The sequence below is a fragment of the Triturus cristatus genome, chromosome 3_1 (assembly GCF_964204655.1).
Source record: "Triturus cristatus chromosome 3_1, aTriCri1.1, whole genome shotgun sequence".
NCBI lineage: Eukaryota > Metazoa > Chordata > Amphibia > Caudata > Salamandridae > Triturus > Triturus cristatus.
Window position 1 is genome coordinate 7,167,220 of NC_140583.1, and position 25,753 is coordinate 7,192,972.

The window sequence follows — 25,753 nt, forward strand, 5'->3', positions numbered from 1 at the left end:
GAAAGGGGCACAACCGTTCGGTCCTTTTTCTCTGTCCACTCTGGAACATCACCGCTCCACCCCAGGCAGGTGTCCACACAGTGACACCACACTGCCGTCCAGCCAGGGGTTCACTGCTCCCTCGTCCCAGGTGTCCATTCAGATTCACCAATGTTCAGTTCCTGACCTGTGCACCTGTGGACACAGGTGTTCCGTCCCATCCTAGTGTTAATTCTGGCAAACTACTGCTCTTTTTCTACAGATTTCTACTCTGGGATACTAATGGGTCCTCCCCCAGGTGTCTACCAGGGATCACCACTATTACCTCCCTCTGTCACCACCTATGTCCACACAGGGGATCATCGCTCCGCCCATCCAGGTGTCCACAAGGAGACCCCACCATTTTTCTTCTCAGGTGTCTACTACTGGACACAGCTACGTCCTACGAGGGTTTAAGCAGAGTGATCCTGGTATAAATAAACTGGTCCATAAAGGTCAATCTTGTCACCCTATCTCTGCCAGCATTGTCGAATATATGTCCGCCCGGGAACAAGTCGCCAAAAGTTATCGTGGAATGGGATTTAAGTAACCGCAGAACGAATAGTTTCTTACCGGTGTAGTTTTGCAGCTTGAAGATCTTTCTGGATTCACTATGCTGTGCATTATTCCGCGATCTGGTGGTTGGGTCCGGATTTGTAGTTTTTCTTTTGTCTTTTTTTTTCGTAGCCCAGGAGGGCGTCGATGTCCTACCATTTGGTGTACTTCTCGTGACGTCGGTGTGCTTCCTGCGGAAGTCCCACCTTGGGGCACCATCTTCGGGTTCTTTTTTCCCTCTTTCTCGTTTTTTTTTTTTTTAACCCTAGGCGTTCTAGTAATTTCCATTTCAATATATTCTTTCAGTATTTTCTTGTTCTTTTATTCTTTGTCCTTCCACCTTCTCCTGCCTCATCTTTCTGGCGAAGGTGGGTGGGTTCGCTAGTGAATCCAGAAAGATCTTCAAGCTGCAAAACTACACCGACAGGTAAGAAACTATTCGTTTTGCAGCGTGAATCTTTCTGGATTCACTATGCTGTGCATAGATTTTGTAGCGGTTTGTTATCTTTGCGGCAGCTGGGTGGAAGATGAGCGTTGGTCGTTGAATATATGTTGAAGCACCTTTTGTCCTACTGGTGCTTCCTTGTTCATCTGTATATCCATGCAGTAGTGATTAGTGAACGTGTGCACTGAAGCCCAAGTTGCCGCCAGGCATATGTCTTGAATGGGTGTATTTGCCAGAAAGGCAATTGTTGCTCCCTTCTTTCTCGTGGAGTGGGCCCGTGCCCCTTCCAATAGCTCTTGCCCTGCCTGTTTGTGGCAGAATTGTATCGTCAGCGCGATCCATCGCGCGATGGTGCCTTTTGTCACTGGTCTACCCAGGAAGCTGGTTGCGAAGGTCACAAAAAACTGCTTGGTTTTCCTGTGCTCCTTGGTTCTCTCGATGTAGTGCATCACCGCCCTTCTAGCGTCTAGACTGTGCAGTGCCCTTTCTACGCTTGTGGCTGGGTTCCGAAAGAAACTTGGTATTTGAATTGTCTGGTTCATATGGAATGCCGACACCACCTTTGGCATGAAGTGTGGGTCCGTTCTCATTACGACTCTGTCCTTGTGTATCTGGATGTAGGGCTCTTGCAGCGTTAGCGCTTGCAGCTCGCTTACTCTGCGTTGCGAGGTTATTGCCACGAGAAAGGCTGTTTTCATTGTCAGCATTTGTAGCGAGGCCTTGTGGATGGGCTCAAAGGGCGCCTTCATAAGTTCCGTAAGGACTATGTTGAGGTTCCATGCCAGAGGCGGCATCCTCTTTGGTGGCGCTATTCTTTTTGCCCCTTCCAGGAATCTCTTTACTACTCGTGACGTAAAGAAACTTCCTCCCGTCTCACCTCGTGTGTAAGCTACGATTGCCGCTAGGTGGACCCTAAGCAAGGATGAGCATAGCTTAGCCTTTAGTAGGTGTGTGAGGTATCTAAGCACCGTTGATTCCCTTGTCAATTTATTTTGCAGTTTGTTTTTGCTGCACCACATTGTGAACCTTTTCCATTTCTCCCCATAGCATTTCCGTGTTGTTGGTCTCCTTGCCTCCCGCAGCACTCGCATAGTGCTTTGAGGTAGTTTAAGGTGTGCGAACTCTATGTCCTCAGGAGCCAAGCCGCCAGTGCGAGGCTCTCTGGCTCTGGGTGTAGAACCTCTCCGTTCTGCATGGAGAGCAAGTACTTTCTTTTTGCGAATTTGTGAGGAGGGCCCTGTGCCATTTCCACTATTTGTGAGTACCATGTCTGTCTTGCCCACTGTGGTGCCACTAGGATCAGTGTCATGTTGCTGGTCCTGCACTTGTTCAGTACCCTGTGTATCAGTGGTATTGGTTGAAAAGCGTAGGCAAATGTTCTTGACCGACTTATCCATAGAGCATTCCCCTGGGATTGTTTTTCTGGTAGTCTGGATGCGAAGTTTCGGCATTTTGCATTCAGGTGTGTTGCAAACAGGTCTATTGTCGGCGTTCCCCACCTTTGGAATAGCCTCTGCGTTTTCTGTCCACTGAGCTCCCACTCGTGGGATGCCGAGGTCTGCCTGCTGAGCCAGTCTGCCTCCACATTGTCCTTCCCTGGTAGGTGTATGGCCAGCAGGTCTATCTTGAGTGGGATGGCCCATCTCCAAATCTCCTGAGCCAGAGTGGAAAGGGGGGGGGGGGGGGGGGGGGAACGATTGTGTTCCTCCCTGCTTGTTGATGTAGAACATTGTTGTCGTATTGTCCGTCTGTATCAACACTTTTTGGTTGTATAGCTGCCTCTGGAAGGCCTTCAGGGCTAGCAGCACGGTCTTCAATTCCAGGTAGTTGATGTTTTTGACCGCATCCGTTGGAGTCCATAGACCCCTCACTCTAAGCTTGTTCATGTGTGCTCCCCATCCTAACTGGGATGCGTCTGTGGTGATGGTCACAGTTGGGCTTGGTGGTGTCAAGGGCTTTCCTATAGTTATGTTCCACCATGCTATCTCCTCTTGCACTGCCTGGGTAACAACCACTAGATCCTCCCAACTTCCGTTTGCTTGTGACCATTGTTGTTGCAGCCATTCCTGGAAAGGTCTCATGTGAAGCCGTACATTGGGGACTAGGTGGATGCATGACGCCATCATCCCCATGATCTTGCTCGCTGTTCTCACTGTCAGAGCTTGCCCCTTCTGGTAGAGGCGCGTCTCCTTCAGCAGGGCTATTGTTCTCTTGTCGCTGGGCATCACCGTACTGTCTATGGTGTTGATCTGTGCCCCCAGGAATATCTTCACCTGCTCTGGTTTCATTGATGATTTCCCCCAGTGTATTGAGAACCCCAGGATCGTTAGTGTCCTTGTGACCCACTGTGCGTGTTCCTCGCATTTTTCGCGTGAACTTGCTTTTATTAGCCAGTCGTCGAGGTAAGGATACACATGAATCACTTCCCTCCGCAGGTACGCTGCTACCGCAGCAAGGCATTTTGTGAAAACCCTTGGTGCGGACTTCCGCCCGAATGCCAGGGTTGTGAATTGGTAGTGATCCTTGTTGATTGCGAACCTTAACAGTTTTTTGTGCTGCCTGTTCATTGGGATGTGCAGGTAGGCGTCCTTGAGATCCACGGTGGACATAAAGTTTCCGTCTCCCATCTGTGGGAGTACTTCTTGTAGGGATGTCATTTTGAATTTTTGCGTCCTTACGTACTTGTTTAGGAATCGTAGATCCAGGATGGGCCTTAGTGTCTCGACCACCTTTGGTACCAGGAAGTAGTTGGAGTACACTCCTTTGTTCCTTTCCTTGAATGGTACCGGTTCTACGGCCTCCTTTTGGAGTAGCTGTAGTGCCTCCTCTGCGATTTGTGCTAGCTCCTGTCCTGAGTGTTCCCTTCTCTTTGGTTTTCTGTTTGGAGGGCTCCTTTCCAACTCTATGCAGTTCCCGTACTGTATGATGTTGAGTATCCATTTGTCCGTAGTTATTCTTTTCCATTCTTGAAGGAAAAGTCTCAGCCTTTCGCCTACTGGTGTTGCTTCCTCGTAGGCGTTCGGTTCGTGTACCCCTTTATTTTGTTCTTTTTGTGCTCTACCCTCGGAGGTATCTTGTGGGTGAGCCGTCTTCTCCGTGCGAAGTCACTTTGAGGCGGGTTGGTCTCCCCCTCTTCTTTGGCCTCGTCCGTTCCCCCTACCGCGAAAGGACTGCCCCCGAGGTTGGTACTGCCAGTTTTGTTTCTGCTGCCCCTGCTGGCCGTGACTCTCCCCTTGCTGGAATGTTTGGTGTGACGTTCCCGGCTGGTTTCCTTCCATAGAGTCTCCGAGTCGTGGTACCTCTTCTCATCCCTCTGAATTGCAGGGCCCCCATGGACCTTGCGGTCTCATTTTCTTTTTTGAGTTGGGTGAGCTTTTCATCCACCGGTGCCCCGAACAGTGTTTCTCCGTTGAAAGGGGTGTTCAGTATATTGTTCTGGACCTCTTGTTTGAATCCTGAAATCCTGAGCCAGGCCTGCCTCCTTTCAGTGATTCCTATCGAAATCAGTTTGCTTGATGTCTCTGCCCCGTCCAATGCTGTCTTAAGGCATGAGTTTGCTATATTTTTCCCCTCTTCCACTAGATGGGAAGCCCTTTGTTGGTATTGTTCGGGGAGATGCTTGATCAGGTCCCCCATCTCGTCCCAGTGTTGGTACTGATGCCTGTTCAGCAGTGCATTCGAGTTCGCCATGCGCCAGTGCATTGCAGCGATTCTCTCTATTTTCCTTCCTGTGAGGTCCATCCTTCTGCTCTCGTCAGGAGGTGGCCCCGAGGTCGCCGGGACATTGGCCCTTTTTCTGGCTGTGGATGCAATAATGGAGTCTGCAGTAACAGATCCCTTGATATATGGAGGGTCCTGTGAGGAGTGTTTGTATTTTTTCTCAGTTCTGGGCGTGATGGATCGGCAAGTTGCTGGGTCCTTGAACGCCTCTTTCCCTTGGTTCATGACACTCTGGAGCATGGGAAGGAACTGGCTCCTTGTCTGGATGGGGAGCAGTGTTTCGAGTAAGAAATATGCTTTTGGTTTTTCCTCTTCTAGCTTCACGCCAAAAGCTGCTGCTGCGCTTTTCACGACCATGTTGTACGCCCCAATATCATCTGGCAGCGAAGGCCTCGAAGGATAGGTCTCCACGGGCTCTTCTGGATTTTCGGCGTCGAGGTCCTGCCACTCCAGCTCTTGCGTCGTCGACGGTGCTGAGCCGTAGATCGACTGCTGCTCCTCTTCTGCTCCCTCATAGTAGAGATCTTCCTCCTCTTGTTCGGGAGCTTTCGACTGCTCTTCGGCGTCGAACTCTTCCTGCTCCTCAACTTCGACGATAACCGTAGATGGTTTCGTTGGGATTGTGAATTTATTCATCTTTTCGTCGAACTCCTTCCTTTGAAGGATGCTCTCCATCTCCGCCTCGAGCCTTCTCTTTTTCTTCTCCATTCCGGAGGCGTGTTCGGCGTCGAGCGCTGGTCTTTTCGACAGAGCTTGCGTCGACGCGGCCTTGTCCTTCGTAGTCGAACGCCCCTCGTGGGCCTGTTTCGACGAACTTTGTCTTTCGGCGGTCTTCGGCACCTGGGAGTCCTTCTCGAAGGATCCGCTGGGTCTTTCGTCCTTGGATCCACTCGCGGTCGTCGAAATTTTTGGTGCCGGTGCTCCTTTTGAGGACTTAGACTCTGGTTTTCGAGAGTCAGTGTCTGTTTTTCGGGGCCCTTTCGGGGAATTTGTGCTCGACCTTTCTCTTACCTTGTCAGACGTTTTCTTATCGGTCTCTACGACCGTGGAGTCATCAGGTCCCTCGGCGATGTTAGCTTCATCGTCGGTGGAGAGGCCCAGTTCGTACAGCGTTGGGGCCTTACCCTTGCCTTCCATGTTGAAGTTGGCTCTCCTCTGCCTTTCTCTCACCCGGAGTGTCTTCGGCATGAAGGCGGAACAGGCGTTGCAGTCCTTGCTCTGTTGGTCGATCGGCAGGCAAAGGTTGCAGACCGGATGTTGGTCCTTCTGCTTGTATTTCTGGTGGCAGTTACGGCAGAATTTAAAAGGTGTTTTGTCCATTCCTGCGCTCAGAGTTCCTGAGTGCGCATTCTCCGTTGGACGTCGAAGATCTCGAGGTTCTCTTCCTTCTTCGTCGTCCCGGCTCTATGTTCTTCCTCTCTGTAGTCGTTACTTTACTTCTTTTCGATGAAACTCCTGCTCTTCTTCTTTGTTCTTCGTAAAACTCTGGAGCTTCTCGTTGACGATCCAGACCAAACTGCGGAAAAAAGAATCTGAAGATGGCGCCCCAAGGTGGGACTTCCGCAGGAAGCACGCCGACGTCACGAGAAGTACACCAAATGGTGGGACGTCGACGCCCATCTGGGCTACGAAAAAAGAAAAGAGACTACGAATCCGGACCCAACCACCAGATCGCGGAATAATGCACAGCATAGTGAATCCAGAAAGATCTTCAAGCTGCAAAACCACGTTCTCTTCTGTGATGGAGAGGCATGGGTTGTGAGCTATAGGGTTCTTCATATAGTAGACCAAAATGAGGTAGACCTTGTAAAGAGTCCAGGCAACCCTAGCTGGTTCACAGAGGCACAAACGATTTACCAAATGCTCTCTTTTGAGGTAGTGTGGGCGAGCATCGAGGCATATCAGAGGGTAGTGCTAAGCATTTGTTGACACAGAGGCAATAAAGGAGACAAACAAGAATAAATCGGAGTACAATTTATAAAACAAGAGGCATTTTAATCTACATTTTGATACCAAGCCCCTCGTGATCAAATAAGTACTTTTTTAAATAGCGATTTCAGCAGGTATGTAAAATGTTCAATTAAAATGCGTCTTTACATAGCAATGCATTCCTATGGGAGAAAAGGCATATATTGCCTGCAATTATTTGTGATCGTTTTCTGGGGGGGTCTCCTTTGGGACTTGGGGGTCATGGGGATTCAAGGTCCAAAGTTCCTACCAGCAGTTCCTCGTTACCTACCCTGGGCAGTCCGGGTGCAGATGTGCTGGTAGAGTTGGTAGCTGTGCACACTAAGCTGGTAGGAAGGGGGTGCCCTAAAAACAGGCTGCAGAGGGGGACTTCAAGACAAGTTATGGAGCTCACAATGCAAGGGGCACATCTGGTTTGGTGGTACCCGGGCTGGGGCGCTCGAGTGCAGAGTAAAAATGTCGGCTTGGCTCTGTGTATCACCATGGAAGTGGGTCTGCGACGGCTGCTAGGTCTTGGAGTTGTTGGAGTCTCGATTGGACTCTCACGGTCTGTTTGCTGCAAGGGGTCTGGTACCCCAGGTATTGGTCCTGTGCTGCTCCGGTTGGTCCTGGTATCCTCTAACTTGGTGGGGAAACAGATCTGACCTTCGCAGGCACAGTTCGCTCTTACCCGAGGGGATGCCGTGTCGGGCTGGCCGGGGAGCAGCAACTCGGTGAACTGGACTTTGCTCTTCGGTGCCTGTATACTGCAGGGGAGTAGCTCCTCTACTCCAAGGGAGATTTTCTGGCAATTTGTAAAGGGCTGGCAGTCTCCCAGGGTTCTTGGAAGATGTTCAGTTACAGGACGAGTTACTGGGTCACGATTTTCAACACAAAGCGGCAGGCAGTGTTCAGCGCCAAAAGTCCACAGCAGTCCTCAGTTCTCGCTTTTTCTTGCGGCTCTGTGTCCTCTTCTTCTCAATCCGTCAAATCAACGTTCCTGGTGTCAGGGGGTCCCCTAAATACACAATTTGGTGGCGTTAAGGGGAGTCAAGGGTAGTAGCCAATGGGCTACTCACCCCTGGGGTATCTACAACCCCCTTGATGACCACTTCCTTTGGTTAGTGGGCATCACCCTGTGCCAGAATTTATAATTCCACCACACTTAAGATGGTGAAATTCCGATCCTTGAGTTCACTTCAGACTGTCCACCCTAGAGGTATGTTCAATCCGGCAGGGCAACACGCCTCCTGTATAGCCAATTTTCCTGCATGTCCTGGTGCCAAATGAGCCCAAGGCAAGGGTTGGCTTCCTCCCTGTCTGGAGAAGTCTTGGTTCGCACATCAAAGGCAACAGAGGCCTATGAAGCCTCCTGCCTTGATCGGCTGATTTACTACCCTTCCTGTAGTCGAAGGTGCAAACATCTCCCACTAGATCAGAGCAGACATTGCCGGTCAGTGGTTGAAGGCTGGACTGAACCAGTCAGCCAGCACACTATAGGACTAGTAGGGTTAAGGGGGCATCTCGAAGGGCATAGAGCCAACAATGGGTATCAAAATATACTTTCTCAGAATGAGATGCTTTAATTTTATACATTTTTTAATAGGCAATAGTCTTTTGAATGCAATAGTTACAGTTTGTTGCAACTGGCAACACAATTCAAACAATTATACATTAAGCTCAATGGGAATTTCTAAGTAACTGCAATTAATTACTTTTAGGATTACTTTTTTAACTTCAACACTGGATCCTAGATTCAGTCCTGGGACAGTCCCTGGAAACAGATGAGTAAATACGTTTTAGTTACTGTTGTGATTTTTAACCAATATTTTGGTATTTTAAAAGTTGACACTTAGAAACTTTTCTCTAATAAAATCACCATTGTTATCCTATGGGAGGAAATTTACTTGGCAGGTAAGTGGGGTTATTGTTACTTTTTCTAGCTCAGTGTTGGATCCTGGATCCTGCCCTAGTGTGCCACCTGTAAGCAGTTGAGAGAATGCGTTTAGGTTACACAGGCGATTTTTAACTAATATTTGTAAGTTTTCAAAATCGACACAGAAGAAATTTCACAGAAAAACAGTCAATGGTTTCCTATGGAAGAAAATTGGGTTATCGGTAAGTATGGTTGTGATTACTTTTCATTGTCAGTGCTGGGCACCAAGATCCAGCACTGGGATCTCTCCTAATAGCAGGTGAGTATTTTCGTTTGCGTTACTCGGTTGATTTTAGGTGAATATTTTAAAGTTTAGAAACTCCACACAAGAATTTTCAAGTGAAACCAGCCAATGTTACCCTATGGAAGAAAAGTGAGTTATCTGCTTTTGGGTAAGTACTCGACTGGCAGAGTTAAGGTTCTGGGCACAGACTCTAGGGTCTCCCAGGGTCAGGTAAGTACAGTTGTTACACCCACAGGGGCAGCCGGGTGCAGTGAGAGTAGGCCCAATGTTAGCCTATGGGACGCAGGGGGCCTTTGGTTGGTGGCTACTAAATTTAGGGGCGTTACAGGTAGGTAAAGGGCATGGATCCCCTATCCTGCCACTCTCCTGTGGGAGGGGGACAGTAGCCTAGTCCTGATTGGGCAGGGCTTCCCATCTTCAAGATGGAGAGAGCCAAGAGATGAGCTTCACCTTTCCTCCCCCACCTGAGGGGTGGGGTTGGCAGAGGCTGGCACACCCCCTTTCCTTCCTTGGGGTTTCCGGCCAGTCTTCCCGCCAGAGTGGGGGTCAGAACCGGTAGAGGCCAGTTGCTGGGTACAGCAAGTGGCCTGGAGAAGCTCACAGAGGCGGCATGCCTGGGTACTGTAGGGGCACAGGGCTCATGCACCTGTGCCCACACCACTGGCATAGGGCGCCCAGCTAGAGGGGTGACTGAGGTATGCCAGGGTAGTGTGTGTGGTGGGCATGGCACACAGGGATGTGCGCCATGTTGACTCTTTGTTTTGTTCTGCACTAAGACACTCAGCCTGCAAAGGCAGTGCGTGTGTGTAAGGGTACAGGGCCTCTAAGGGTGGCACAATAAGTACTGCTGCCCTTAGGGGTATTCTCTGGTCACAAGGCCCTGGGTACCATTTACCAGGGACTGACATGTGACCAGAGATGCCAATTGGGTTTACGCTTCAATGCAATTTTAGGGAAGGAACACAGGCCCTGGGTACCTGATTGGCAGGAGCCCAGGGCACACTCAGTCAAAGCACATCAGCAATTCAGCAAAAAGTGGGGGCATACCATGCAAGAAAGAGGGCAATTTCTCGCACAACCCCCCCAAACGAAAGGTGATGAGACTAACCTTGCCCTATGGAGTCTTCATTGTCTAAGTGGAAGAACCTGGAAAGTCCATCTGCATTGGCATGGGCAGTCCCTGGTCTGTGTTCCACTTCAAAGTCCATTCCCTGTAGGGAGATGGACCACCTTAGTAGTTTTAGATTTTCCCCTTTCATTTGCATTAGCCATCTGAGAGGTCTGTGGTCAGTTTGAACCAGGAAGTGAGTACCAAACAAGTATGGCCTCAACTTCAAGGACCAAACCACAGCAAAGGCCTCCCTCTCAATGGCACTCCAACGCTGCTCTCTGGGGTGTAGCCTCCTGGTTATAAAAGCAACAGGTTGGTCTTGGCCTTCATCATTGGTCTGGGATAGGACCGCTCCTATCCCTAGCTCAGAGGCATCAGTCTGCACTATGAACTGCTTGGCATAATCTGGAGCTTTTAGAATTAGTGCTGAGCACATTGCTTCCTTTAGGGTGTCAAAAGCCTTTTGGCAACTAACTGTCCAGTTAACCTTCTTGGGCATCTTCTTGGAGGTCTGGGTTGTTGGAGCTGCCCAGTCCAGGATGGCCTGGATCTTGGGCTGCAAGGGTTGTACCTGGCCTCCACCAACAAGTTGGCCCAAGTACACCACAGTGCCCTGCCCAATCTGGCATTTGGATGCCTTGATAGTGAGACCTGCAGTTTGCAGGGCTTCTAAAGCCTTCCCAAGGTGGATCAGGTGATCCTGCCAGGTGGAGCTAAAGACAGCCAGGACTTGATTCACCAGCCTCTGGAAGGAGGCAGGGGCATTCTTTAAACCAAAGGGCATCACAGTGAAATGGTAATGCCCATCAGGTGTGGAGAATGCTGTTTTCTCTTTTGCTCCTGGGGCCATGCCAATCTGCCAGTACCCTGCAGTTAAGTCAAAGGTACTTAGAAATGTGGCTGCCCCCAATTTGTCTATCAGTTCATCTGCTCTTGGGATAGGGTGAACATATGTCTTGGTGACAGAGTTGAGCCCTATATAGTCCACACGAAACCTCATTTCTCTTTCCACCCTGTGGATTAGGCTTGGGGACCAGAACCACTGGGCCAGTAAAAGTGACTCACTAGCCTTTCCCCAAGTTTTGGTTTGCCCCAGATGTCCAGCTAGGGGGATGTCATGAGCCAAAGTTATGAGAAACTCCCTCTACTTCTGTGGCACTACCACCCTCCTGGTGGCTTCAGGAGTGGGGTTTCTTGCCTCAGCTCAGTATTGCTCAGGGGAAACCAGTGTGTCTCTCACCATAGTGACACTGGCACCTGTATCCCTCAGAGCTTCTATCCTAGTTTCATTAACCCAAGGGTACTGTAAGTACTTCTTTATGTTGGGTGGCCACACAGCTACAGTGGCAAACTCAACTTCCCCTTCTGAAACTAGAACTGCTTCAGTGTGCATCCTGATTTGCTCTGGGCACACCGTTGATCCCATCTGTAGACTTGCCCCCCCGAGGTGCAGCTGTACTGGTTGCCTTAGGGGCCTTGTTGTGGGGCCAACAAGGCCCTTGGCAAATCGCTCACAACTCCAACTGAAGACCGGGCACCAGAGACCAGATTCCTCTGATCACAATCTCCCCCACATGGCCTCCCCAACCCAGTAGTGATGAGACAGTTACCATAATAATTTCTGTGCGGGTTAGAGAGCAGAGTCTGCCCCTGGTCCAGCATTCATCCCTGCAGAAGGCTTGCAGTCCACTCAGACACCTGAATGGAATCAGACACAATACCCTGGTGCTGGGTCCACTAAGACTTCAGATCCCACTGCAGAGCCTGCATATGCTATGGAGTGTGATCAGCAAGCAGGCCAGGAAACCTCAGACTCATCCGCACTGAGACCCAGGATAGAGTCTGAAACATTGGGATCATAGACAATGTCCTGGAGTCGCTGGTCCAGAGGAAAGGCCAGAAAGCACACCGTATCTAGGATGGCTCAGATGAAGTAGAGTCGCTGCAAAAGAGTCAGGTGTGACTTTGGCATCTTCATTGAGAACCCCAAAGATGTCGTGAGGTTCGTCATTGTCTAGAGGTGGCCCACGACTGACCGTGGAGAGCATTCCTTCAACTGCCAAGCCATCGTGGTAAGAAAAGAACCCGCCCCCCCCACCATCTACGCTCATGAGCAATGACCAATGCCATCATGTTTGTGAGCACCCGAGGGGCATTGGTGAAGCCGAAAAGGAGCACTGCAAACTGACTAAGCTTGTGGCCCACTTTGACCCTCAGCGATTTCAGGTGGGCCGCAGAACAGGGATGAGAAAATAGGCGTCCTGCAGGTTCAACACGCCCATCTAGCCTCTGGGATCTAGGGCGGAAAGATCTGGGCTAGCGCAGGTATTTTGATTTGTCCTCGCGAAGGACTGGTATAAAAAAGGACAAAGGCTTTCGCCCTTTTGCGGCAAAGGAAGCAGCGAGAATAACATCCAGTTCCTACTTCCGAGGCCGGCACTCTTTCTATGGCTCCTTTGGCTAAATAAAAGAGTCTGTACCTCCTGGCCTGGGGGGGTTTGCCGGAATGGTGCCACAAGGCTTAAGGAACATGGGGCGGCTCTACTTAAAACACTCCAGGGCAGAGTATGGCGCGGATACCGTTGGAAGGCATGTCCATTAAAGAGGCATGTGGATTTCAACTAGGTGTGGCACCCGACCAGCACGCTTGTCCCAGCAGCCTTTTTGAACCAATCAATAGTGTCCAGGTCTCCATCTGGCTGGTTCTTGTCAAAATAAAACACATAACAAAATGTGTATTGCGTGCGCACACAACTGCACAGTACAGGACTAGTGTGTGGGAATGGGTATATTGCCTGCGCCAGGTGGAGATGGAGATGAATTTGGCTCGGAGTATGAGACCACATGGTGGCTGTCCTTCCAGAACCAGCATCCATGGACCAGCGCAGAGTTTGACGCTGAAACTGAACTCCCCAAAGACGCTGGTACAGAAACCAGTGCAGGTTCAAGGGACAAAGACTGAGCCGAGAGCTAACTTGCCAGATGTAACCCAAATAGAGGCCCCTGTGGATCTTTAGGGCCCGGAAGCATTCCAGAGGGAGACGGAAACGTGCCACAGATGGGCAGCATGGCCTCTCGAAAGATTTCAAACTACTGTAATGTCACCACCAGACCCTGCAACTCAGAGTGCATTGGAATCAATCGGCTCCTCAGTCACAAGGGAGTGAAACATGGAGGCACAGTGACAACCGTGCCTCTTCTCTGGAGAACAAGAGTGGCAGGAAGGGGCTTGCTCGAATACTACGACCGCCAAGATTATATCTGTGTGGGAACAACTTCGGGAGTGGGTCCGAACTCTTGACTTTGACCTGGGCAGGACCAGTGTGGATTCTTGCGGTGCTTCGCCACAAAGCTTTGCATTCACAAATGGCCCTCGGATTTACCTCGGTGCAATCATTGCAGGCCTTGGAGTGGTGCACTGAACTCAAACACCACAACAAAACTTATGGGGATCGGTCACAGACATAGGTTTGCAACAGTCCCTACAAGGCTTAAATCCTGCATCCTTACGGGTGACATGTTACCATGCGCACCAGAAAATGTATGAAGAGAATAAAATCACTTTGTAGAGTGAAGAATAAAAGGGTGCATCTCCGATCCATGTCTGAAATTGCAGCAAAAAAATAAATGGATGTCAGGGTGCATGGGTAGCGTTTGTATGTAGCTCCAATCCTCACTTCTGGAGTGGATTGGCGTGGCACTGCGCAGGAGCACTTCTTTCTGAGTTCCCAGACCCAATCTGCCACCTGGGGGGGGATAACCACAAGGTCAGGAATCTGCGATTAGATGGATCCATCGTAGAAGTGCTTCAGAGGCTCCAGCTTTCGTAAGCTCATCGAGCTGGTCCGGTACAGGGTGCTTAATCTTGTAGCAGGTCTACCCACCCACGACACTACCGTACACCAGGCCAGCTTTAGCATGCAAAGTGTTTCTACAGTGTAGCACAGTGGATAAGCGGCCGAAACAACTTGAGCACTCACCTCGATTCCAAAATACTGATGTCCTTTTCCCAGTAGTGCGTCAACATACTCCAAGATCAATTCTGCAGCTTCGCTCAGGAGGTCATAGTTCAGGTATAAGCGGAGCAGCTCTGCAGTATCTACAGACTGGAGAGAGAAATTGCAATTTTATTGTGTTAGAACCTTTAAACAATTCCTAACAAAAACCTTTAAGAACAAAGTTCTGAGAGCATCGGAAAAATCACAAACTAAAATATTAAGGGACTAGTAATCAAGGAGTCTGATCAGAGCACAGGGACCCAGCACGTTGGTGTTCTGACAGCCAGTGCTGGTTGCACCCAATGCCAGGAGTAGGTCGTGGGCAAGACTGTACCAACAGGGCTTGAGTTGACAAGGCAGCCTGGCACCGCAAGAACATTCCTCTTGTTATGCATTCCAATTCATTTGTTTTTGCTTCAGCCCAGGCTTAGGTGCAGGAGAACCGGCTGCCATCAGATCTGGACTAGTGGGCAATGCCTGCTGAAAGCGTCTCAGGACTGGAAAAGGACGTGTTACTTACCTGTTGCAATAGTTTGGCAGCTTATCATGCGATTTCCATTTATAAGTAGCCAGCCAGGTTATCTAGTGCACCTCTATGGTACATCACGTCTAGCCCCACAATGTCCTAGGGTGGGATCCATCTTCAGACTACGTTTGGCATTCGTGAAGCAGACTCAAAACTTGGTGAGCTATCCAAGAGTGAGGTTGGGAAGACCACAGTATCTGGGAGTCAGTGGGCACTAGGCAGGGTCTCGCATTAATGCGCCCATTTAACATTGGTGCCCTTAGACTGGAAAGCAGCCATCTCCGAATAGGCTCTTGCAAGGAAACACCCATTTAGATTATTAAGTACCATTGAAATGGCTCTGAAATACTCTGAGCCCGGCTAAACAGGGCTCAGGCCATGTGCTCTGACCCTTAAAATGGTGCATGTTTAATTGGCTTGTTAAAAATTGGCATTGCCTAGCTTACTTTTAAGTCCCTAGTATACGGTACCAGGGTACCCAGCACCTGTACGTTAGAGCATCCCCCAGAAACCGCAGCAAATGTTGTGCCATCCAGAGTGGTACAAGGTGAGACATGGCTCCCAGTCTGCCACTGCCGACGGGAAGGGTTGTTTAAAACTGCTAACTCGACTTACATTTAAAGTAATGGCAAAGCACGAACCTCCCTTTTTAGGTCTCGCCTAGGCAGCGCTTGCGCGGTATCTTCGAGAATACATGCTGTATTCAGGATATGGGCATTAAGCTCCACCCATCTTTACAATTGGCTCTCTTCCTGTCCATTGTAAATGATGGCTTTTGATTTGTCAATAGGCTTTGTAGTGCCTCCTTAGTACCCGTCTCTCTCCGGTTATCTCTCCTAAAGACAGCCCCTCCTACTTGTGTCCTTACACTGTAGCTTTCATTAGCAGTTCCGGAGAACTATTTAATTAAACAACACTCCCGGGAGCAATGGCTGCTATTTCTTATTTAATATTTCAGGCGTTCATTTCTCCCTCAGCGCGGCACCCACCTCAAGGCCGCCATGCCGGTCATGAAAGTTTTGTTTTCCACATTTAAGGCATTTATTTCTCTCAGTGCAGCACTGGTCTCACGGCCGCCGCACTGTTCAGCTGAAGTAGAGTTTTATTGTGGCCTCTGGTTGCAACTGAGGTAAACAAATCCAAAAAAGCAATGACCTTTCACGTAAAAAAGGAGCAGGTAGAGATATCCATCTAGTGGTTGAGTTACAGTGTGTAAAATCAGAAAACATGGAATCTGCCCCATTGCTTTGGTTTGAAAACTGTAGCGTCACACTCTGCACATGCAGCTTCTTACAGAGATATCCAGCCTGCGTGACTGGGACACACAAGCTGTGCTCACTCAGTAGTACCGTTTGCTTTATCGTGAAAAGAAAGCCCTTCAGTGGGGGCAGCCCTACTTCAATAAACACTCTCTCGAGTGCAGGCTGCATGGGGAGGGCCTGAGATATACCTTGTCATGGTGAGAAACGTGAAATCTGAGTCGGGGAAGAATGCCTTGACAGAGAGAGGGGAGGAGGGGCGGGAGGGCTTTACGAAGTGCATTTCTATAAAGCTGTAAACAAAATCACAGACCTGGTAGCACCTGCTCCTCGCAGTCCGCCAGGTTTCCAAAGGCACGAACTTCGCAGAACCAGTAAAATAGAGGGAAAAACTTTCATCACCATGTTCCGGGCTATCGGTAAAATGAACCAGCATGAGGAAACGTGGAAGTTGGCTGGTAAAATCTTTAGAGAGGCATTGCTTGTTGGATACGCACCAGCATGTGGTATGGATGTACAGTAGCAATTGCATCAGAGTTCTTCTCTTTTATGAGCTGAGGGCAGGTCGTGCACCAGCAGCTTTTGTTTTGGCGTTGCAAGGTTTGTTAACTGTTTGCACAGAACCAATGTTAAAATTATGAATGCTCATCTCCCTGCTGCTTCACACTGCTCCTCACTCTCCTTCCTTGTGCCTCACGCTGCTCCTCACTCTCCTTCCTTGTGCCTCACGCTGCTCCTCACTCTCCTTCCTTGTGCCTCACGCTGCTCCTCACTCTCCTTCCTTGTGCCTCACGCTGCTCCTCACTCTCCTTCCTTGTGCCTCACGCTGCTCCTCACTCTCCTTCCTTGTGCCTCACGCTGCTCCTCACTCTCCTTCCTTGTGCCTCACGCTGCTCCTCACTCTCCTTCCTTGTGCCTCACGCTGCTCCTCACTCCTTCCTGGAGTCTCACGCTGCACTTCTGCTCACTCTCCGTCCTTGCACCTGAAGCTGCTCTTTTCCTCACTCTCCGTCCTTCTGCCTCAGGCTGCACTTCTCCTGCTCACTCTCCGTCCTTGTGCCTCAGGCTGCTATTCCCCTCACTCTCCGTCCTTGTGCTTCACACTGCTCTTCTCACTCTCCTTCCTCATGCCTTACGCTGCTCTTCGCCTCACTCTCCGTCCTTGCTCCTCAGGCTGCTCTTCGCCTCACTCTCCGTCCTTGCTCCTCAGGCTGCTCTTCTCCTCACTCTCAGTCCTTGTGCCTCAGGCTGCCCTTCTCCTCACTCTCCTTCCTTGTGCCTCATGCTGCTCTTCTCCTCACTCTCCTTCCTTGTGCCTCTGGCTGCTCTTCTCACTCTCCTTGCACCTCAGGCGGCTCTTCTCCTCACTCTCAGTCCTTGTGCCTCAGGCTGCTCTTCTCCTCACTCTCCTTCCCTGTGCCTCGCGCTGCTCTTCTCCTGCTCACTCTCCGTCCTTGCACCTCAGGCTGCTCTTTTCCTCACTCTCTGTACTTTTACCTCAGGCTGCACTTCTCCTGCTCACTCTCCGTCCTTGTGTGTCATGCTGCTTTTCTCCCTGGTGCCTCACGCTGCTCTTCTCACTCTCCTTCCTTGTGCCTCACGCTGCTCTTCTAAACACTATGTCCTTTTGCTGCTCTTCTCCTTACTCTCCTACCTTGTGCCTCACGCTGCTCTCCTCCTCACTCTCCTTCCTTGTGCCTCACCCTGCTCTTCTCTCTCCTTCCTTGTCCTCATGCTTCTCTTCTCCTCACTCTCAGTCCTTGTGTCTGACGCTGCCCTTCTTCTCACTCTCCTTGTGCCTCAGGCTGCTCTTCTCCTCACTCTGTCCTTGTGCCTCAGGCTGCTCTTCTCCTCACCCTCCTTTCTTGTACCTCACGCTTTCCTTCTCCTCACTCTCCTTCCCTGTGCCTCGCGCTGCTCTTCTCTCTCCTTCCTTGTCCTCATGCTTCTCTTCTCCTCACTCTCAGTCCTTGTGTCTGACGCTGCCCTTCTTCTCACTCTCCTTGCTCCTCAGGCTGCTCTTCTCCTCACTCTGTCCTTGTGCCTCAGGCTGCTCTTCTCCTCACCCTCCTTTCTTGTGCCTCACGCTTTCCTTCTCCTCACTCTCCTTCCCTGTGCCTCGCGCTGCTCTTTTACTCCTCACTCTCCTTCCTTGTGCCTCACGCTGCACTTCTGCTCACTCTCCGTCCTTGTGCCTCAGGCTGCTATTCCCCTCACTCTCCGTCCTTGTGCTTCACACTGCTCTTCTCACTCTCCTTCCTCATGCCTCACGCTGCTCTTCGCCTCACTCTCCGTCCTTGCTCCTCAGGCTGCTCTTCTCCTCACTCTCCTTCCTTGTGACTCACGCTGCTCTTCTCCTCACTCTCCTTCCTTGTGCCTCACCCTGCTCTTCTCTCTCCTTCCTTGTCCTCATGCTTCTCTTCTCCTCACTCTCACTCCTTGTGTCTGACGCTGCCCTTCTTCTCACTCTCCTTGCGCCTCAGGCTGCTCTTCTCCTCACTCTCCTTCCTTGTGCCTCGCGCTGCACTTCTGCTCACTCTCCTTCCTTGTGACTCACGCTGCTCTTCTCCTCACTCTCCTTCCTTGTGACTCACGCTGCTCTTCTCCTCACTCTCCTTCCTTGTGCCTCACGCTGCTCTTCACCTCACTCTCCGTCCTTGCTCCTCAGGCTGCTCTTCTCCTCACTCTCCTTCCTTGTGCCTCTGGCTGCTCTTCTTCTCACCCTCCTTTCTTGTACCTCACGCTTTTTCTCCTCACTCTCCTTCCCTGTGCCTCACGCTGCTCTTTTCCTCCTCACTCTCCGTCCTTGTGCCTCACGCTGCTCTTCTCACTCTCCGTCCTTGCGCCTCAGGCTGCTCTTTTCCTCACTCTCTGTACTTGTACCTCAGGCTGCTCTTCTCCTCACTCTCCTTCCCTGTGCCTCGCGCTGCTCTTCTCCTGCTCACTCTCCGTCCTTGCACCTCAGGCTGCTCTTTTCCTCACTCTGTACTTTTACCTCAGGCTGCACTTCTCCTGCTCCCTCTCCGTCCTTGTGCCTCATGCAGCTCTTCTCCCTGGTGCCTCACGCTGCTCTTCTCACTCTCCTTCCTTGTGCCTCACGCAGCTCTTCTAAACACTATGTCCTTTTGCTGCTCTTTTCCTTACTCTCCTACCTTGTGCCTCACGCTGCTCTCCTCCTCACTCTCCTTCCTTGTGCCTCACACTGCTCTTCTCTCTCCTTCCTTGTCCTCATGCTTCTCTTATCCTCACTCTCAGTCCTTGTGTCTGACGCTGCCCTTCTTCTCACTCTCCTTGCGCCTCAGGCTGCTCTTCTCCGCACTCTCCTACCTTGTGCCTCACCCAGCTCTTCTCCTCACTCTCCTTCCTTGTGCCTCATGCTGCTCTTCTCCCTGGTGCCTGACGCCGCTCTTCTAATCACTATATATTCTTTTGCTGCTCTTCTCCTCACACTCCTTCCTTGTGCCTCACGCTGCTCTTCTCCTCACTCTCCTTCCTTGTGCCTCATGCTGCTCTTCTCCCTGGTGCCTGACGCCGCTCTTCTAATCACTATATATTCTTTTGCTGCTCTTCTCCTCACACTCCTTCCTTGTGCCTCACGCTGCTCTTCTCCTCACACTCCTTCCTTGTGCCTCACGCTGGTCTTCTCCTCACACTCCTTCCTTGTGTCTCACGCTGGTCTTCTCACTTTTTCCATGTGCCTTACGCTTCTCTTCCACACTCCTTTCTTGTGCCTCACGCCGCTCTCTCCTTCCTTGTGCCTCACGCCGCTCTCTCCTTTCTTGTGCCTCACGCCGCTCTCTCCTTCCTTGTGCCTCACGCCGCTCTCTCCTTTCTTGTGCCTCACGCCGCTCTCTCCTTTCTTGTGCCTCATGCTGCTCTTCTACACACTGTCCTTTTGCAGCTCTTCTTCTCACTCTCCATCCTTCTGCCTCACGCTGCAATTCTCCTCTCTCCGTCCTTGTGCCTCATGATGCTCTTCTCACTCTCCTTCCTTGTGCCTCACGCTGGTCTTCTCACTTTTTCCATGTGCCTTACGCTTCTCTTCCACACTCCTTTCTTGTGCCTCACGCCGCTCTCTCCTTTCTTGTGCCTCACGCCGCTCTCTCCTTTCCTTGTGCCTCATGCTGCTCTTCTACACACTGTCCTTTTGCAGCTCTTCTCCTCACTCTCCATCTTCTGCCTCACGCTGCAATTCTCCTCTCTCCTTCCTTGTGCCTCACGCTGCTCTCCTCCTCACTCTCCTTCCTTGTGTCACGCTGCTCTTCTCCCTAGTGCCTCACACAGCTTTTCTAATCACTATATGTCCTTTTGCCACTCTTCTCCTCACTCTCCTTCCTTGTGCCTCACGTTGCTCTTCTCACTCTCCTTCCTTGTGCCTCCCCTGCTCTTCTCCTCACTCTCCGTCCTTGCGCCTCAGGCTGCTCTTTTCCTCACTCTCTGTACTTGTACCTCAGGCTGGGAGGGCAGTCTAGCACTGCTAGTCCAACTTTGCCATTAAAAGCAATTCTAAAGACACCACCTTTCCCTGTATGTGCGTGCAAATCGCCCTTCTGGCTGGCCTACCTAGTCCTAAAGGTAGAGTGCGACGCCACATGACACAGGCAGGACAAGTACTATACATGTCCTGACAACACAACCCGCAAACAACTCTTTTTACTGTGGAAATATTTGGTTGCCCAATTGGCGAGCACAGGGTTACACCCTGAAACCCACAGCTGTGCTAACTTTGGAATGATGCGACCAAAGTGGGCACTCCAAGGTATAAAACAACTCATTACATTGAGTCCGACTTCTACCTAAAGTCGCAATTATTGTAATTTTTTTGCAGTGTGCAGCTTTACGGAGCTGGCATCTTGTTCCAGCAACTTTCCAGGCACACATGGATCCTGCTCCACGAGACAGTCTTCTGTACCCCTCCGTCACCTCACCTCGCTCCTGCAGAAAGCCAGCTGGGTGGTAGTCCTAAGAGGCTGGCTTCAAAGGTGAAGCCGTCTTTGGAGGGCAGATATGTAACACTAGGAAGGAGAGCTGGTCCATTGTTGAGGTAGACAGGCTGGCATGTGAAGCAGGGAGGGAAAACTAGTTACCCAAATGGATTCCCGAGGCGATGAAGGCCTGAGGTAGCCACACTCCGGGGGTGGACTAGGGCGGTCTGAACACCATTTTGGGAATGTGTAATAGTGCATCCTGGTATAGCCAGATGATACCTTCCACAGGAAGTGGTCACCAGGTGGGAGGGAACCTGGTAGCCCACTGGCTACCAACTGCATCCTGGCCCAAGGGCCCTTTGCCAGAATAAAGAGGGCACCCCTTGCACCCAGATCTTGACCGCCTTGAAAGAAAGATCAAACGAGGACCGCCCTGCTGCACTCAGGGACCAGCAAAGAGGCTGCACAGAGTAGAACTGCACCTGCTGGCTTACAAGGAGAAGGACTGCGTCTGCCATGTGCTGCTCAAAGAGAAGCTGTCTCCAGAGCCCAGTCAAGCCAAGAGACTCCACTGGCCAGCTGACTCTCCCTGTTCGCAGCACAAGGACACAACAGTTGAAGAAGCCTGCTGGAGAAAGTTGGTTGCGCAAGGTCTTCAAGTTGCGACTACCGCCGGCGTGCAGCACTGAGAACCAAGATCGGTTGCACCAGAGTTTGCTGAGCCTCAGAAGTAAAGTTATTGACCCAGGAAGGATTGGCCTGGGACTACCACAGACACTCCAAGAAAAGAGGATTGTGAATGGGATTTTCTATAGGCATTAATAGCTGCATGATGTACCTTAATTGAGCAGAAGTGCATCTTAGATGTGGCAGTGACGGACTTCTTGACACCTGGAAGAATCATAGCTGTTTTGGATGCACCAGGTGCACCAGCGTTTGAAAGCTCACGATATTCTGGCGGAAGGACACTTGACATCTTTCAAAGTGTGGAAACAATCGAACAGATTTAGGTGCCCGTGTTGTAAAAGTTCAGTCGACTGGCCGCCAACATCAAAGATGTAAAAGTGGGTTACAGGATCTGCCCCTCTAACTTGTTCCCCAGATCCTGCCTGCATGGCAGCGTTCTGTGTGGTATCCCATTGGTGTGGCGAAGGATCTTCCTGGCTTTGCAGCAAGATAGCTTGTTTAGCGCTGTGGCCATCATTGAAATCGGCTGGAACGTTTAAAGAAGTATCCCTGATTGGTCCATCAAAAGGGTCCTCAGCCTGTAGTCTGGCTGGTTGGATCTGAAGTCAAGTCTGCCTTAATGGTTTCCTGCATCTGCAAATAGGCCTAGCTGTGGAAAGACGCAATCACGAGAGAAGCCCTGTAGCAATTCATCATGCAGAACCCACTCATGATTGCAAGAGACCTGCTGCAGGTCTGCTGCTGCACACCGGGGCGGGGAAGAGCAGCAGCCCAACTGGAAGGCACCTCTTCCTGCTCGTTGTCGGCAGCCGGCTCTCTACATGAGGCGCACTGTGCAGAGTCCTGGTGTCCCTTACTAGTGTACAGGGTCTTTGGTCAAACAGCCTTAGGCGTATCAACGGGGAGTGTTATGCATTTGCTGCACACAGTGTCAATTAATGACACTCAATAAGGATATCAGGCACCAATTTAGAAAAATAACACGTTTATATTAATTTAGACACCAAGATAAGGCAAATACTTTTCAGGTAAACACAGAAAATACAGCGGTCAGGTATGAGGCTTGAACACAGGAATGTTGTCCTATCGGAGACACATACACTGCATAGGGGTACTTGCAACTTAGTTACAGGGTTGTTTTTCTGGACTTCAGTTAAGTAGGGGCCAAGGTCCTGGGAACCCCCCACAGATTCGGTTTACATGCCCTGGTGTGTCTGGGTGCAGAGGTGCTGGTTGCCAGGGTAGGTTGGAACTCTACCGCTGAAGCCTATGTAACAGAAAAATGCTTCAAGTGGGGACTTGGGGAGAAGTCCGTCAGAACCCAAAAGGGGGCTTGGTTCTTGAGAGTCTCTGGGATAAGGGTGCACGGACGGCAGGATGAGGCGTTGGGGCTTGGTTCTTAAGGGTCTCTGGGATAAGGGTGCACGGACAGCAGAATGAGGCGGAGGGGCTTGGATCTTGAGGGTCTCTGGGATAAGGGTGCACGGACGGCAGGATGAGGCGGTCAGGCTTGGTTCTTGAGGGTCTCTGGGATAAGGGTGCACGGACGGCAGGATGAGGCGGTGGGGCTTGGTTCTTGAGGGTCTCTGGAATAAGGGTGCACGGACAGCAGGATGAGGCGGAGGGGCATGGTTCTTGAGGGTCTCTGGGATAAGGGTGCATGGACGGCAGGATGAGGCGGTGGGGCTTGGTTCTTGAGGGTCTCTGGGATAAGGGTGCACGGACGGCAGGATGAGACAGTGGGGCTTGGTTCTTGAGGGTCTCTGGGATAAGGATGCACGGACGGCAGTATGAGGCGGTGGGGCTTGGTCCTTGAGGGTCTCTGGGATATGGGTGCACGGACGGCAGGATGAGGCGGTGGGGCTTGGTTCTTGAGGGTCTCTGGGATAAGGGTGCATGGACGGCAGAAGGAGGTGGTGGGGCTTGGTTCTTGAGGGTCTCTGGGATAAGGGTGCACTGACGGCAGAATCCGGCTGCGAGGCTTGGGCGCAAGAGTTATTTTATTCGGCGGGTCGCCTGAGGTGGAGGCTCTCACTTTTTGGGGTCGACCTGGAAATGGGGACAAAACAAGACAGCAGGGCCATGCTCAAAGATGGCCTCTCTGAAGTGGATGTCCCACTTCAGCAGGTCAGCCTTGGCAGTGATGGTGTACTGGCTGGACACTTTACAAATCTTGGCTGCTGCAAGGGGTCTGGTATCCTGGGTATTGGTGTAGGGTGGCTTCTGGAGTCTCAAAACGTGGAGGTGAGAAAGATGTGACCTCCTGGAGCAGAGTGACCTCTTAAGTGGCTGCTGTGTTGGTGGACCCGGTGGCATGCTGGTCGGTGGACAGGACTTTGCGGTCGGTGCCTGCAGGGTAGTGGCTTGTCCACTTCAAGGGACATGCTGGCTGGTTGGCGAAGTGCTATCAGGACGAGTCAGGTCTTTGAAACTGTTAGGACAGGAGTTGGCAGGGTTTGGCGCCAAATTGAGTTGTGTCCATTGTTGATCACTGTTGTGCAATAAATGTCTTACACTCCTCTGTGTTAGGCCCAAGGCTGCTCTCCCACACTGCCATCCAATAGAGCGCTTTGGGTTTTACATTGAACCCTGTATACTTTTGGGGAACCCCTGGAGTGTGTGCACGGTATTGCCATCTAGTGGTAATACCATATACAGAGCCAGGTTCCTACACGTGCCCTAGGTACCAAGGGCACCAAAGTATGTGCGAGTTGTGTTCCAATTAGAACATTTTACCTTGATTTTAGGGAAAGTGGACAGGGAAAATGGACTGGCACTGAGGCCTGGCTATCAATCGAAAATCATCAGTACAAGTGGAAAAAATCAGGGTGACCATGACAAAAAGGGGCACTTTCCTACGAAGGACAGTTCACTGCAGAGAGACCAAGCCCAGGATAGCTCACTGCAGATTGGAAGACAGCTAACGAGAAACTTCCTGCAGGGAGAGGGAGAGTGCCCACTCATGGAGGAGGATAGAGTCATAGCTCGCTGCAGGCTGTGGACGCTGTAATAAGGGAAGAGGAAAGCAGAGTTTGGGACGATACCAGGAAGGTTGTAACAAAGGACAGAACATTCAGTGCACCGACGCGTGCAGCACAGTGTCATGCACTTCTGGAAAAGGTGACGACTGCCGACTGTATGGGAAGGCAGGCATGGCTTGAGTGCATATGCTCAGAAGAAGCATTGCAGATGCTGAGCGCTAAACAGGTACAGCCAATCCGCAGACAGATGTTTCACAGATAGCTTGTAGAAGTGCTTTGCCAGTCCATAGCTCGTTTACTGATACACTTACCTTGTAATTGTTAACAAGCCAGTTGGGCAGCGGCACGCCATGGGACAGGAGTTTCTTGATGACACATTGATGGTACGGACAATTGAGGGACTTGTGCTTCTCCAGGTAGGACGAAAGGAGGCGCCAAGCCTCATCCGTTGCACTAGAGGAGACCAAGGAAATAAAATAAAATACAGCAACGTAAGGAGAAACCACTGCATGATCCTCGCGGAGGCACCCAGGAGAGTGCGGTGTGGAATAACCACAACAGATCCTCATATGACAGCACAGACCTCACTCAAAACACACCGGAGAAGAGAATCACAGCGTTGCCAGGGGACGTCAGTACAAACCTCACGAAGGAATTAGGGGTAACAGGAAGGGGCAGGTGATATTAAAGGATCCTCACTTATGCCACCTGAGAGGAAGTGGGGGAGAGGAGTGTCAATTAGTTAAAGGTTTTGTAAAGCGCATGGCTTCCCAAGGGCTTCCTAGCGCTGGGTGATCGGGCTACGGCGGGGAACTTTATCTGTTAAGGCTGTGAAGCCCGGTATGGTGTGCTTTTACAAAAAAATAAAAAACATGTGTTTAACCACTTGACAACCAGGTGCTTTTTTGTAAAAGCGCCCCATACCGCGCTTTCACTTTAATGGCAGCCATGCCCCTTTCATTAGACATTGCTTGTCTAAAGAAAGGGGCGCAGCAGACATTAAAGTGAAAGTGCCGCATGGGCGTTTTTACAAAGTAGCATTTGTAATGCAATAGGTGTCGCATTTACGAAACTCTCGTAAATGCGAGACCTATTGCATTGCAAGTGCTTGTTTTGAGTGGACGCTGCTGTAGTCCATTTGGTGTTTTGTCCGTCTAGGTTGATGTCAGATGTACACTCCAGAAGTCCCAAAGTTTAGTTGCCATTTTCAGATTCTTTTTCAGCGATCTCCTGTGTCTCTGGCGTCCAGGCCTCATTCATGTTAGGATGAAAATGTTCCTTCCCTGTTGCAAATTTTTACTCGCTTTGTGGCGGAGGTGGGAGGGTCAAACGTGAATCCAGAAAGTAACCCAGTAACCATTTCATTTTGTAGTTTCAATCTTTCTGGATTCCCATGGT

The 25,753-nt window shown here is 50.7% G+C and overlaps 1 protein-coding gene across 1 annotated transcript in view; it reads right to left on the reverse strand.

The window, feature by feature from the left end:
* NUP160 (nucleoporin 160) overlaps positions 1-25,753 on the reverse strand; it is a 521,427-nt gene that overhangs the window by 15,406 nt on the left and 480,268 nt on the right. The window contains exons 33-34 of the mRNA XM_085646519.1: positions 24,667-24,808; positions 13,957-14,082 (exon numbers count right to left, since the gene is read on the reverse strand). Coding sequence (XP_085502645.1) covers positions 13,957-14,082; positions 24,667-24,808 — 268 coding nt within the window. The remainder of the gene's footprint in view (positions 1-13,956; positions 14,083-24,666; positions 24,809-25,753) is intronic.